The 12,493-nt window shown below is 56.7% G+C and overlaps 1 protein-coding gene across 1 annotated transcript; it reads left to right on the forward strand.

The window, feature by feature from the left end:
- Window positions 1–382: 382 nt before the first annotated feature.
- SFRP5 (secreted frizzled related protein 5) lies at window positions 383–5,186 on the forward strand (the record flags this gene model as incomplete). The annotated part of the gene is made up of 3 exons (XM_084246071.1): window positions 383–905; window positions 2,941–3,018; window positions 4,840–5,186. 3 exons carry the CDS (start codon window positions 383–385, stop codon window positions 5,184–5,186), a joined length of 948 nt encoding a protein of 315 aa, XP_084102197.1.
- Window positions 5,187–12,493: the final 7,307 nt, after the last annotated feature.

A 12,493-nucleotide genomic window follows, 5' to 3' on the forward strand; every position in this document is an offset into this window, starting at 1 on the left:
AGGGAGGTGGGGGGGACCAGCGGTGTGAAGCCAGGAGGGACGGGACGGTGGCAGCCGAGGAGCGAGCTGGAGAGGGGCGCACCGGCCGGCACTGGGCGGGACGCTTAGGAGTCGGGCGGGAGGGGCTGTGGGGGCTCCACCCTGCCTCCCCGCCTTGGGGCGGCGGCCCGGAGGCCCGAGATTGGCTGGGGCGCCAGGCGAGGCCGGGACTGGAGCCCCAAGGTGGGAGGCGCCAGGATCATTCCGTGCGCCCGGGAGCGGAGCGGAGGCTGCCACCCACTTGGGCGACCTCGGAGGCGGCGGCTGGAGCGGAGCGTCTCGCCGCAGCGCACGCCTGGGCACCTGGGGGCGCCGCGCACCGAGCGTCGGGGCCCGCGCAACGATGCAGGCGGCGGCTGGGGGCGCGCGGGCGGCCGCGCTGGCGCTGCTGCTGGGGGCGCTGCACGCGGCGCCCGCGCGCGGCGAGGAATACGATTACTACGGCTGGCAGGCCGAGCCGCTGCACGGCCGCTCGTACTCCAAGCCGCCGCAGTGCCTCGACATCCCCGCCGACCTGCCGCTCTGCCACACCGTGGGCTACAAGCGCATGCGGCTGCCCAACCTGCTGGAGCACGAGAGCCTGGCCGAGGTGAAGCAGCAGGCGAGCAGCTGGCTGCCGCTGCTGGCCAAGCGCTGCCACTCGGACACCCAGGTCTTCCTCTGCTCGCTCTTCGCGCCCGTCTGCCTCGACCGGCCCATCTACCCGTGCCGCTCGCTGTGCGAGGCCGTGCGGGCCGGCTGCGCGCCTCTCATGGAGGCCTACGGCTTCCCCTGGCCGGAGATGCTGCACTGCCACAAGTTCCCCCTGGACAACGACCTCTGCATCGCCGTGCAGTTCGGGCACCTGCCCGCCACCGCGCCTCCAGGTAGCGCCGCCGCCCCCGAGCTCCGTCAGCCCTGGGTGCAGGCGAGTTGGGCCCCAGACAGAGGCTGCTGACGAAACCCTTAGCTCTGCGAGCCCCCCAGAAACCCCCTTACGCAGAGAGATAGACACGCACCCCTTCTGCTCTCAAACCTGAGTGCCCCGACAATTGACACCCCCTCCCCAACCTTCCTGACTTCCCACCTCCCCACGACTGTCAGCTGGTGCCTCCCTGGAACATTCCAACTGGTTCTCCCTCATTCCAACTCCTTTCCTGAACCACCCCATCCCCCCTGTCCACCTCTCAGCTCCCACCTTCCCGTGCCACTGGTATCCCTCGGGGTTCCCCCATCCCCAGGCATCCCAGGTTCTCTTAGGCCAAGAATGCCCCAGGTCATTAAACAATGCCCTTCACCCCCTCCACAGCCCTGGGCCCCAGGGCACCAAGCCAAGCATCACCTCTACCCCCGGCTGCAACATTTGGAGGTGAGGAGGCTGGAGGGGAGGGGTTTAGCAGAAGAGTGCAGCTGTACTCTGAGTGCTCCTGGGCAATGGTTTCCACCCCCCCACCCCACCCCTTTTTCTGCACCCTGAATCTTCCAGCTCTTCCCCCAACTTCCCAGACAGGGAGACCTTTGGGTGAGACTCAGCACAGAAGAATGAGCAGATTGCAGGCTCTGCCCCTAACAAGGATCCTTTAGGTGGCTGGCGTGATTTTTTTCAGCCTGGGTTTCCAATCTGTGACAGGGAAGTGCAGCTTCCCACCCCCAATTCCATCACCCTTAATTCCTCCCTCCCTGATCTCAGCCTCCCCTTCCCTGTGCAACCCTCCCTGACCCCACCCTCCACCGTGGATAGAAACCCTTCCAGGCAGTGGAAGGCCGGGCTGGGCACCAGACAGGAGGAAATGCAGTGGCACCCGGCAGGAAAGCCTTGCCTGAGAAGGAGCCCCTCATGCTGGGACTCCCTGCAAACAGGAGCTCCCCTCCCTCGTCTCCCTGTCTTCCCCAACCACCAAAAAGCACCCTCAGGGCTACCCTTTCCTGCAGTCTCACACACACTCTCACACACATACACCCCATGGCCTCCTTTAAAAGCTGTGGTTGTGTGGGGGTCATGTGATGGGGAAGTGTCAAGAGAAAGAAAGCCCCTATCCTCAGATTGGAAATGGAACCCAAAAGCAAGGGACAGAAAACCAGCTCAAGCAGAGACAGTTCCCAGCAGGGGTCCAGCACCACACCTTTGCTGGCTTACTTGGAACCCAAACATTAGCAGCCTGATAGGGAAATCCCAGGTCTGAACCCCACCTAGCCCTGCCCTGGCACTACTCTCCTCTGCCAGTCTACCTTTTCCCTCTGATGTGCACACCTGGAAGCAGAGACAGAGGGGCGCAAAGGTGATGTGAAGAAGTGTTTCGGTGACCAACAGATAAGAGTCAGAATATTTCAAATAAAAATTATGAGTTTTGGCTTCTCTTTAAAAGTGGAAAGTTCTGAAAATGTTAAGCTGCCCACTTTAGAGGAAGGTACTCCTCAGTTTACCCTGCCCTGCCCTGCCAGCATCATCACTGGTTTACCCCCTGCCTGATCCTGCATTCCTAGAAAGTCCCCTCAAGTATCGGCACAGCAGCACTAGCCCAGGAGTCACAAATCCCGAGTTCTAAACCCTTTCTCACTAGCTTTGCAAATGTGGGTAGTCACGCTGGGCCTCAGTTTCCTTTTCTTTAAAATAAGAGCAATAATCCCTACTTCATAGGCTGAGGGATAAATGAGCAAATTGAGAAGCCCGTGCACATGGAGGCTACAACTTTGCCAGAGCTGTGGGGCAAGGGTGCCCACCTGGGCATTTCCTCCTGGGAGACCCTGTCTCACAACCATTCCGTGAGCAGGTGATGTTGTTGTTACCATCGCCCAGGCCCCAGGAGGAAGTGGAGGCTTGGCTGGGGAAGCTGGCTGGACAGAGGGAAGCCTGCACCCTCCGCAGTGCTGCGGACTCTGACCCACACACGGGACCCTGACCCCACCGCCTTCTCTCCTCAGTGACCAAGATCTGCGCCCAGTGTGAGATGGAGCACAGCGCCGATGGCCTCATGGAGCAGATGTGCTCCAGCGACTTCGGTGAGTGTGGAGCCCACGCGGTAGCCACGGCTCCCGTGCCAGCCCCGCCCCAGCCCCAGCACACACACACACACACACACATACATGCATGCACACAAATGCCCACATCCAGCACAGTCAGGCTGCACAGTGTTGGCATCATGTGCCCCTTTTAGAATCTAATGATAACCATGCACCCTCTCCCCAGAGAAATGTACCTCAAGGCCATGGTCCATGGCCTCAGAAATCACCCGTGGCCAGAGCCCCTGCAGCCCGCCCTTGCTGCCTCACAGAGCGGCTCCACGACGGGACAGTCTCCTGGGGAGAGGTGGGCTTAACCTGGAGGCAGGCAGGACAGCACAAGGAGCAGTGGGCTCCAGAGTGGAAATGTAACCCCCAAGTCCCTAGGAACCTCTGCCCAGTCCCCAATGCATCTCTGGCTATGCAGGCTGTGGTCACCCCCACAGCTGTAACCTGGCGCCTCCACATTCCTGGGCCAGCCGAGCCAAGTCTACTCAGGACCTGGCTCCTGCGTGGACCACACAGCCCAGCCTTGATCTTTGCCAGCTCAGCTCCTGTTTGATGTCTTGGGCTTCCCATCTCTAGAAAAGAGATAGCAATGAAATTCCTACTTCACCAGGTCTTTTATGTTAATGGTCCTTTTGGAAGGAGAATCGTACTCGCAGTCCGGCATTGCAGGCCGCATGTGGGGTGGGCCTGTGGTTCCCCCACCAGCCCCGTGCGCAGCCGCTGTGCCGCCTGGGTCTGTGTGAGGACACGCTAGGTCTGACTCTTGCCAAGATGAAACAGCCTAACGACCCCCCCTCAAAATATACCCCCGTCTTTAAGTGGCACGGCACTGTATTCAAGGTGTGTGTGCGCGCCAGGGGCTTGGGGGGGGACAAAGGAAAGAGAGAAAATGAAAGAGATTTTGTGACAAATTTCTTTCGTGTGTGGACAAAGTTATTCTGTGGCTCTTCCCTGGCAGCTCACAGAGATGGGCCCCAGAGGCCTGCAGAGAGGAGAGGCCAGCCCAGGCCTCCCTGTGCCCAGCGATGTCAGGTTCTCTGCCACAGGCCACCACCCCCGCCTCACTCCGGCTCCCACCCACACACACCACAAAGAGTCTCATGTACAAAACACACAGCGCGACACACACTCTCCCACCCACCCTGCACAGCCTCGCACGCACATCGTGGTCGTGTGTTTGCACGCACAAGAGCTGGTCGTGTGCAGCTCTTCCCAAGCCTGTGTCTGTGAAATGCTGGGTCCTGCTAGGGGGTGTACCCCGTGGAGACCAGCATGCGCTGCAGAGCAGGCCCCTCCCCAGAGCCAGCTGTCAAATATTTACCAGCACACCACGGTGCCAACCACACTCGGCTCCACACACAACCAGAAACCCCACTGGGAAGCACCCCAAGGGGATGAAGCCCAGCCTCCCTCCATCACAAGGACTCCCCTCCACCAAATCCCCCTCTAAGTGGACAGTCTCACCCCCGACATTCCCGCGAACACACCACTCCACTCCTCCTCAAGTGCTCCCCACCCTGCACTTGGTATCACGAAAAGGCCTGAGCTCTGGAGCTGACCGGGCCTCAGGTCAATCCAGGCTGGACAATTTGGGCGGATTACAATGTCTCCAAATCTCATTTCCCCCTTGTGCCTGGCCATGAAGCCCCGCCAACAACAGGAGATGCTATCCTATAAATATGAAACATCCACGTCAGCTCCACCTGCCCAAGCCCCGGGCTTGGAGCTTCAGGCACGGACACGGCAGGTCGCCAGCCTCCTGAGCAAACCTGACCATTCTCACGCTGCCCCTCTGTCCCCCCACCCACACAGTGGTCAAAATGCGCATCAAGGAGATCAAGACAGAGAATGGGGACAGAAAGCTGATTGGAGCCCAGAAAAAGAAGAAGCTGCTCAAGCCAGGCCCCCTGAAGCGCAAGGACACCAAGAGGCTGGTGCTGCACATGAAGAGCGGCGCAGCCTGCCCCTGCCCGCAGCTGGACAACCTGGCGGGCAGCTTCCTGGTCATGGGCCGCAAAGTGGACGGACAGCTGCTGCTCATGGCTGTCTACCGCTGGGACAAGAAGAATAAGGAGATGAAGTTTGCCGTCAAGTTCATGTTCTCCTACCCCTGCTCCCTCTACTACCCCTTCTTCTATGGGGCTGCTGAGCCCCACTGAAGGGCGCTGCTCCCTCCCCACCTCGCCTGCAGTGCCTTGCCCTCGGTCCCAGCCCCTGGGGCTCTGTCTCCTTCCACTCACAAGGCCTTGCCCCCACTCCCAGGCTGCCCCAGCCCCTGCTGGAGGGTGGTTTCTGGCAGAGTTGTCACCAGCACAGGCCCTAAGGGACTGAGGGGTTCTGGCATCCCTGGGGACTTTCTCTCATGTGGGGGGAACCCTGAGTCTCAGAAAGCAGGCAGGAGGAGGAGAGAGCAAGGGAAGGGAGGGCTCTGAGCAGCTGAGGTGGTGTCCAGAGTAGACTGTGGGGTCAGCTCCCCTGTTGGTGGGGGGGCCCCGGCTTAAAGAGAAGTCTCAGAGTGCATCCCACCCGCCAAAGCAAAGGCGCTGGGGTCTCAGTGCCCTCCAGTCCCACCTCCCTGCCTTCCCCCCCAGACTGAGGGAGCCCAGCCCAGACCTCTGCCTGGCTCGCTCACTCCTTGGGGCTCACCCTCAGCCGCCGCCTGCCCCTTCACCTGATGATGAGTAAATTATTGCTACTGCTGCGAGGCCATAGGTACTAGATGACTGATGCAGGTAGGGTTTGTTTTTTAAGTTTTTTAAGTTTTTAATTAAATTGAAGAAAACAACAGTTGGTTTGGACCAGGTGATTTCTGTGTTGCTGGTTCCTGAGCAGCGGGACGGAGTTTCAGAAGGGAACTTTAGGAAGAGGCTGGTCCACAGATTTCCAACACCTCAGACCAATGCCTGTGTGTTGCAGGATCCCCACAGATCGCACAGCCAGGGGTTACCCCCCGGCCCCCCGCCGTGAAGTGAGGGAGGGAGATGGCTATCCTTTTGGCCAGAGGAGGAACAGAAGCCATCTCCCAGTCTGAACTGCAGGCTCCTGCAGCTTCAACAATGGCAATGCCTGACCCCAGGACTCCTACAAGTCTGAGCCCCAGGAATCACTCTGGAGAGCAGGCCTACCCGCATAACTCCCCCCCCACACACACACACACCCAAACAACTCTGGGCATGTCCTGGCCCGAGGTGATGGTTAGAGTGTTACTCTCAGCAGACCCTGAATCAGGACATGAGCATTGCCTGGGAGCTGGTTGGAACTGCAATTCAGATTCCCCAACCCCAGACCATTACAACCTGCATTTTAATACATAAATATCTGAATCATCTCGGGAGCTCTTACAGAATACGGGGCCCAGTCTCATACAATTCCATAAGCGTCTCACTGCTCAGAAATGTGCATTTCTAGATCCTCTGGGGTGATGTGCAGGCAAGCTTGAGAACCAAGATCTAGATAAGCCAACAACTTATCTGAGGCAGGAGGGAATGGACTGAGGTCACCCTGGGCTAGAAGGGGCTTGGTCCTGCATGCGGTGTACCTGAGGGAGCTTCTTTAGTGGGCTCAGGGCAGATGAGGCTGTCATCTTGAGCTGGATGGGCAGGGAGAGCAAGTTTGACATGGAGGCAACACCATGGCCACTTTAATGTCCAGCATTTGGAAGGGTTGGTGCCAGGAAAGAGCTCCTAGCCAGCATCCATAGGCAGATGTTGAGAGACAGGGCAGACACACCCAGAGCAGGGGGCTGGGCACATCCCCAGAAGGGGCTTTCCTCACCAGTGAGGGTGTAGCAGCTGGGATACCAAGTGCAGTCACAGCTTCCCAACTCTCAGAGGTGCACGCCACCCAGAGAATGGAGGAAGGCCCGAGGCCCAATTCCCACTGTGGGCCAGTGTGCACTAACAGGTGGTCTGACATCCTGCCCATCAATCACCCTTGGGCCGTCAGGTGGCCTCACCACAGGTCAGGAACAGCAGAGGCCTGCTTGTTTCTCCTCAGCTCAAAAGCAGCCAGTGCCACCCGCCCTCACCTAAACCCTGCCCAGCCCACCTGGCTCCCTGAATCTACCCTTTGTCTCTCAGTCTCCTACCCCGACCAAATATTTACGGACACTTCTATGGTCAACCAGAAGCAAGGATTATTTTTCCACTGAACACATAGGACTCGGGCCACTTCTGGCCAGAGCATAATACCGACTTCTGTCAGGTGCTGGCAGCCAGCGAGAGGGAGCAGGGCGAGCAGAGGCTCCCTTAGCCTATCCCAGGAAGCCCCGGTAAGGCACCCTCACCCACCTCCCCCTCCAGGGGTCAGGCCTTTCTCTGTCCATTGACTCTGTTCCCAACATCTGCTGTCAGACCCCCAGCAATCTCAAAAGACCACCTAGGCCTGCAAGGCCTGGGTCCACCCTTGGTCTCCTTCAGTCCTCCTGCCTACCTGAAGACAGGCAGCTGGTGCCCACAGCCTCTGGGCTGAGGGTGGATGCCCGATTGCCTCTGACTGAATGGAACGGAAACCCCTAGTAACCACAGGGCTTTGCCCTCTTCAAAGAGGTCCAGAGGAGGGTGGGAGGTCTGTGTTCCAGACTCTTCCATTTTCCAGAGGGGTGGAGGGGGGTGGCTCTTGTTCTCATGCTTTCAACCAACTTCTCAACCACATTCCAGGCAGCAAAGGGGAAAAAGGCTAAAAGCAAATGCAGCAGGTCAGCGGCCTCTGGCCTTTTGATCAGGAAAAGAATCATCCCCAACAAGTCCCCCCGGGTACTAGAAGATTTCTGCTTCGAGTTCAGTGGCCAGAACTAGGTCACATGGCCACCCGTTGGTGCAAAGGAGCAGTTAAGTCACGTGAGCCAGCCAGGTATGATATCAGTCCTCATGGCAAACAGGAAGACTTGGGGTCGCGGCTAAACACTCAGGCTCAGGGAGAAGAGGCAGTGGAGCCCAGTTTCTGGGTTCGGATCCTGTGACTTGGTGACTGCAGGGCTGGGAACACTGCAGAGCTGTAGACAGGAATAGTGTTTACTTCACACGTGGTGGGGTGGTCAGTGGGGAACGATTTGAAAAGTGCCCGGAAACAAAGCCCAGCATTTAGAAGATGTTCATTAAATGGTAATTTGTATTTTCATTCACCAAAGACCATGACCTGTATGGTGCCTGCTCATGACAGGTGCCCAGTAAATTCCTAAAAAATGTCACTGGCAGGAAGGCAGGGAAAAGATGGGAAATTCTCACCTAAAAGCCAGAATTGTTACTTTTAGAAAGAAGACAACCTACACCTGGGGTTCTGCTTAAGAAAATACATTCCCCTGACTGCATACAAGCCAACATGAGGAAGAAGACATAAAATACCAGCAGTCACTAAACAAGTCCGCCCTGGAAGCACTCTGACATTCAAATTTAATCCACCCAACAGTCCTTTGACGTAGGTATTGTTATTAGCCCACTCTAATGATGAGGTTGAGGTTCAGAGAGGTTAATGAACTTGTTGAAGAACACACAGCTCGTACACGGTGGTGGTGCTACAGTGCTCTTAACCACTGTACTGCTGCCTGTAGGCACTAAGTCAGCAAGGGGGGTTGGAAGTATAGATAGCCATGCTTCTGCGCCCCTGACTCACAGGAAGATTTCTGGGAGCCCTGCTCACTCTACTCCAAGGGCCCTGACAGAGGAGCCAGCCTCAGACCGTGGTTTTTCTCCCAACTCCCAGAACAACCTAGCCCTGCTCCCTCCTCCCCTCTCAGCCCAGTCAGCATTTAACCTTTGGGTCCCACAAAGGAAGCTCACATCCCACAACTGTTTAGTGGGCTATAATCCTGGCGAAAGTTCACTCCTTGGGAAATCCAACGTGGGGGGTGGTTGTTGCTGGAATGTGTGTGGCTGGGACCCAGTGTCCGAGCCCAGACAGCAGGCTCTGCTGAGGCCATGAAGAAAGCAGGCGGCCAGGGGAATCAGGAACCCCAGCCCCCAGCTGTGCCAGAGAATGGAATGCACTGCTCTGCCTGGGTGTTGAAACAGACCCAGCCAAGGAAGGACAGGGGGTGCTGGGAGCGTGCTCCTGCCACAAGGCTGCCTCTGTTCCCCTGGAGGCTGAGCCCATTTCACTAAGGCTGGGGGTGGAAGGCCCCTCCTGCAAGCTCAGTGGCTCAAAAGCTCCTAGAGCAAGTGGGGAGCAAGGCAGAACGGAGGGGAGTGTAACAGCCAGGACCACACCATGTTCTTAAGTTCCACTAAGAAGGCATGTATGAGCACCTGTGGTATAATTCCCATCCAGCTCCACGGCTTACTAGCCCTGTGACCTTGGACAGGTTACTAGCCCTGTGACTTGGGCAGGTCACTAGCCCTGTGACCTTGGGCAGATCACTTAACTTCCATTGGCCTCCATTTGCTCATCAATTAAATGGGGTTAATTACAGAACCTCACTTCGGGAATTGTCATGAGATATAAAATGAAACATGCTCACCATGTCGCCTGGCACAAGCGCTGCATAAACGTAGGTATTACCACTATCTTAGGCTACCAGCTCTAGGACAGGTGCTGGAGCCAGGGCCCTGCAAAGGAGCGCCTCACTCCATAGAGACACGGAGATAAAAATGGAGGTTCATCTGGCTTCACCTCCAACAGCCAGGTGGTCAAGGACCACAAATCCTTAAGCCCTCAGGAACCAACATCAGTTCAAGGTCAGCTAGGGCTCTCTGGGGGCTTCTCCCCACCACTACCAAATCATGACCAAATCTTCAACCCAAGCCAGGCTGTGGGTGCTGGCAACGTACCCCAGAACTGCCCTGACAGATGCCAGGAAGGCAGCAGAACCTAGCTACCATCCCCTCCGCCCTGGGTAGCTATACCTGAGAACAAACTTCTTTGAAACCAGGCACCCAATTCTACAAAGGGCAGTCTGCCTTCAGGTCACCCCTACCTACCATTCAGGTGCTCTCTGCCCCCGCCAGCTGTAAGGCACAATCCTATCCTGGTTAATCTCTCTTGAGCTCTGTTTTCATGGTGGTGCCTGCACTTGAAAGTTGTCCATCTCTGGCCAGCTCTCGAGGCCCTCACATGCTCCTCCAGAGTACACGGAGGTGGCCCACCAGCTTCCCTTCTGTGAAGCCACTGACCCCACTTGATAAAAACTGTTTCTCACGCCCTGGTACCCAGCCCCACAGGCTACTGGCACTGTACCATTACACATTGCTTGCATTTTCCCAAAGTAAAATGATTTTGACTATGCTTTTTCAAACTACACGCTGGCCTTTCACTCAGATTCTTTCCTGAATAAGAATCTTAGATTATGCTCTAGTTTAAAAAAAAAAAAAAAAAAAGTCACCATTCTAAGGCATCCAGGGCAGAGTTGTTTGTTCTTTTCCAGAAGATTGAGAGGGTAAGAGTCACAAGTTAGCATTTCCAGCGTGCTGTGCCTCATGTGGACCGTCTCATTTAGTCCTCTCAGCATCCCTGTGAACAGCTGTTCCTGTCACACCCATTTTACAGGTGAGAAAAGCAGCTCAGAAAGGCTTGGGGGCGACGCCACTGTCACAACTCACTACAGTATGGCTGCGCCAATAATGGCTCATGGAGCCAAGTGTGGGGTGGGCACGGCAGGTGCCTGCCATGACTGCCCCAGGGCTCTCCTGGGCTAATGCTGGCTGCTCCTGCTGTGAGGAGAGTCCCTTCTTCCACCCTCTTAACGCTGTGGGGAGAGTGCACCCTCAAGAGACCGTCGTGTGGCTTCTGCAGTGAGGCGCTGGCCTGGATGACCTTTGAGCATGTTCCAACTGACCTCACCGTGACACTAGCCCCCCCTTCCTGAGACCTGCCTGGGGCAGCATCCTCTTCCCAGGACCAGGCGCTAACTCTGCTGTCCCCTTTGGCTCCAAAGCCCTATTTTCTATTCCTCTCAGCACCTTACTGTTCCTCTCCACCACCAGGCACCCAGTAGTTGAGTGGTACATGCATGACTGGAACAGGCCTCTCCATCCCTCTATGGCCCTAAACCTACAGTCTGAGAGACACAGTTCACCTCCATCCCTGGTCTGCAAAGTGCCAGGCCAAAGCTTTCAGCACAAATTCCCTGAGCTTCAGTCTCCTGACCTGTAAAATGGGGAAAACAGGGCTGGCCTCATAGGGCCGTTGTGAGGAGTATACGAGATGTGTGTGTAGAACACTTACTACCTCTGTGCTGGCCCCCAGGAAACATCCTGCACCCCAGCCTTTCATGCTTCTACTTCCCATGTCACAGCCTCGGGGACATGTGGACGCAAGGACCAGGACAGAAACAGCAGCTTGAGGCCTTTTTATTGACAATTCTCCAAACACACAGAAATCCTTTGCACTCCTCTCCAGTGTAAGTAAACTACAGACACTTAACTCTCGTCTCTTCACAGGACAAAGGGACCCAAGGAAGGGGGAACACCAAGGCCTGCTTGGTTCTCCTGGGACATGTACCTCATTGGCTTGGGGCAAGCCCCTGGCTGCCCACCCCAGCGAGACTGGTTGGCCTGGCAAGAAAGCTGGCCCAGGGTGAGTCCCCACCCCTCCATGGCCCCCGCTCAGGATACAGAAATACCTCTTCCTCTTATGGGTTCTGGTCCCAGGCAGCCATGACTCCAGGAAAGAACCCTAGGGTAGGAGAAGCCTTCCATCCTCCTCCCATTCCTTATGCCACATTTTCCAAGGAACCATGCAATAAATAAATAAATACATCAAAAAGGCAGGGAAGCTCCAGGGCAGGAAAGGTGCCTGAGCCTGCTCATGGCTTAGGGAGGGACCTGAGTCCCTAATTGTCCACAGTGAATGTGAAATTGCTGGACAGAGGATGGGGAACCCAAGTGGCCATAACCCACACTGAGACTGTACTGTTGGGGAGCAGCCCTGGAATCTAGAACCCAGCCCCGCAAGAGTCCACATTTCCCAGGCGCCCAAGGGTCCAGGGCTTCAGGAATGCTGCTCTGCTCACCGGGTCTGTCTCCATGGGCGAAGGGGCAGGGGGAAACATGTAGCTCTGGGCCAGAGGAGGGGGTGCCTGAGGCTGAATGGGGGCACAGGAAGACCCAAGTGTGAGGCCTCTACTGCGGAGCTGAGGACAGCGGGCAGTACATGGCTGAGATGCAGCAAGTCAAGTTCCTGGCAGAGTGGCCGAGGTCACTGAAGCTGCTGGAGTCCCTGGAGCCCCAGGCTCTGCTGAGCTTAACACTGAGGGATTCTGCCAGGCCCTCCCCTACATACTCTCTTCTGGGGGAACTTGGGAAAGAACTGTTTCTAGAAGCACTCCTGGTCTTATTGGCTCCGACAACACCCTCTAGTGGGGAAATGAGATCCTCATGCCTGGAGGGACATTCCAACAGCAGAGTTGGGGTGAGGCACTCCTAAGCCCTTCTTCAGGTTCTCCTGAGGGCAAGTGCTCCATCCATTATCCAACAGGGGAAGAATTTCTTTTCCCAGTGTCCAAACTCTGGTCTCCTAGAATTCCCAGGCCTGG

Source organism: Talpa europaea, assembly GCF_964194135.1.
Source record: "Talpa europaea genome assembly, chromosome: 10".
Taxonomy (NCBI): domain Eukaryota; kingdom Metazoa; phylum Chordata; class Mammalia; order Eulipotyphla; family Talpidae; genus Talpa; species Talpa europaea.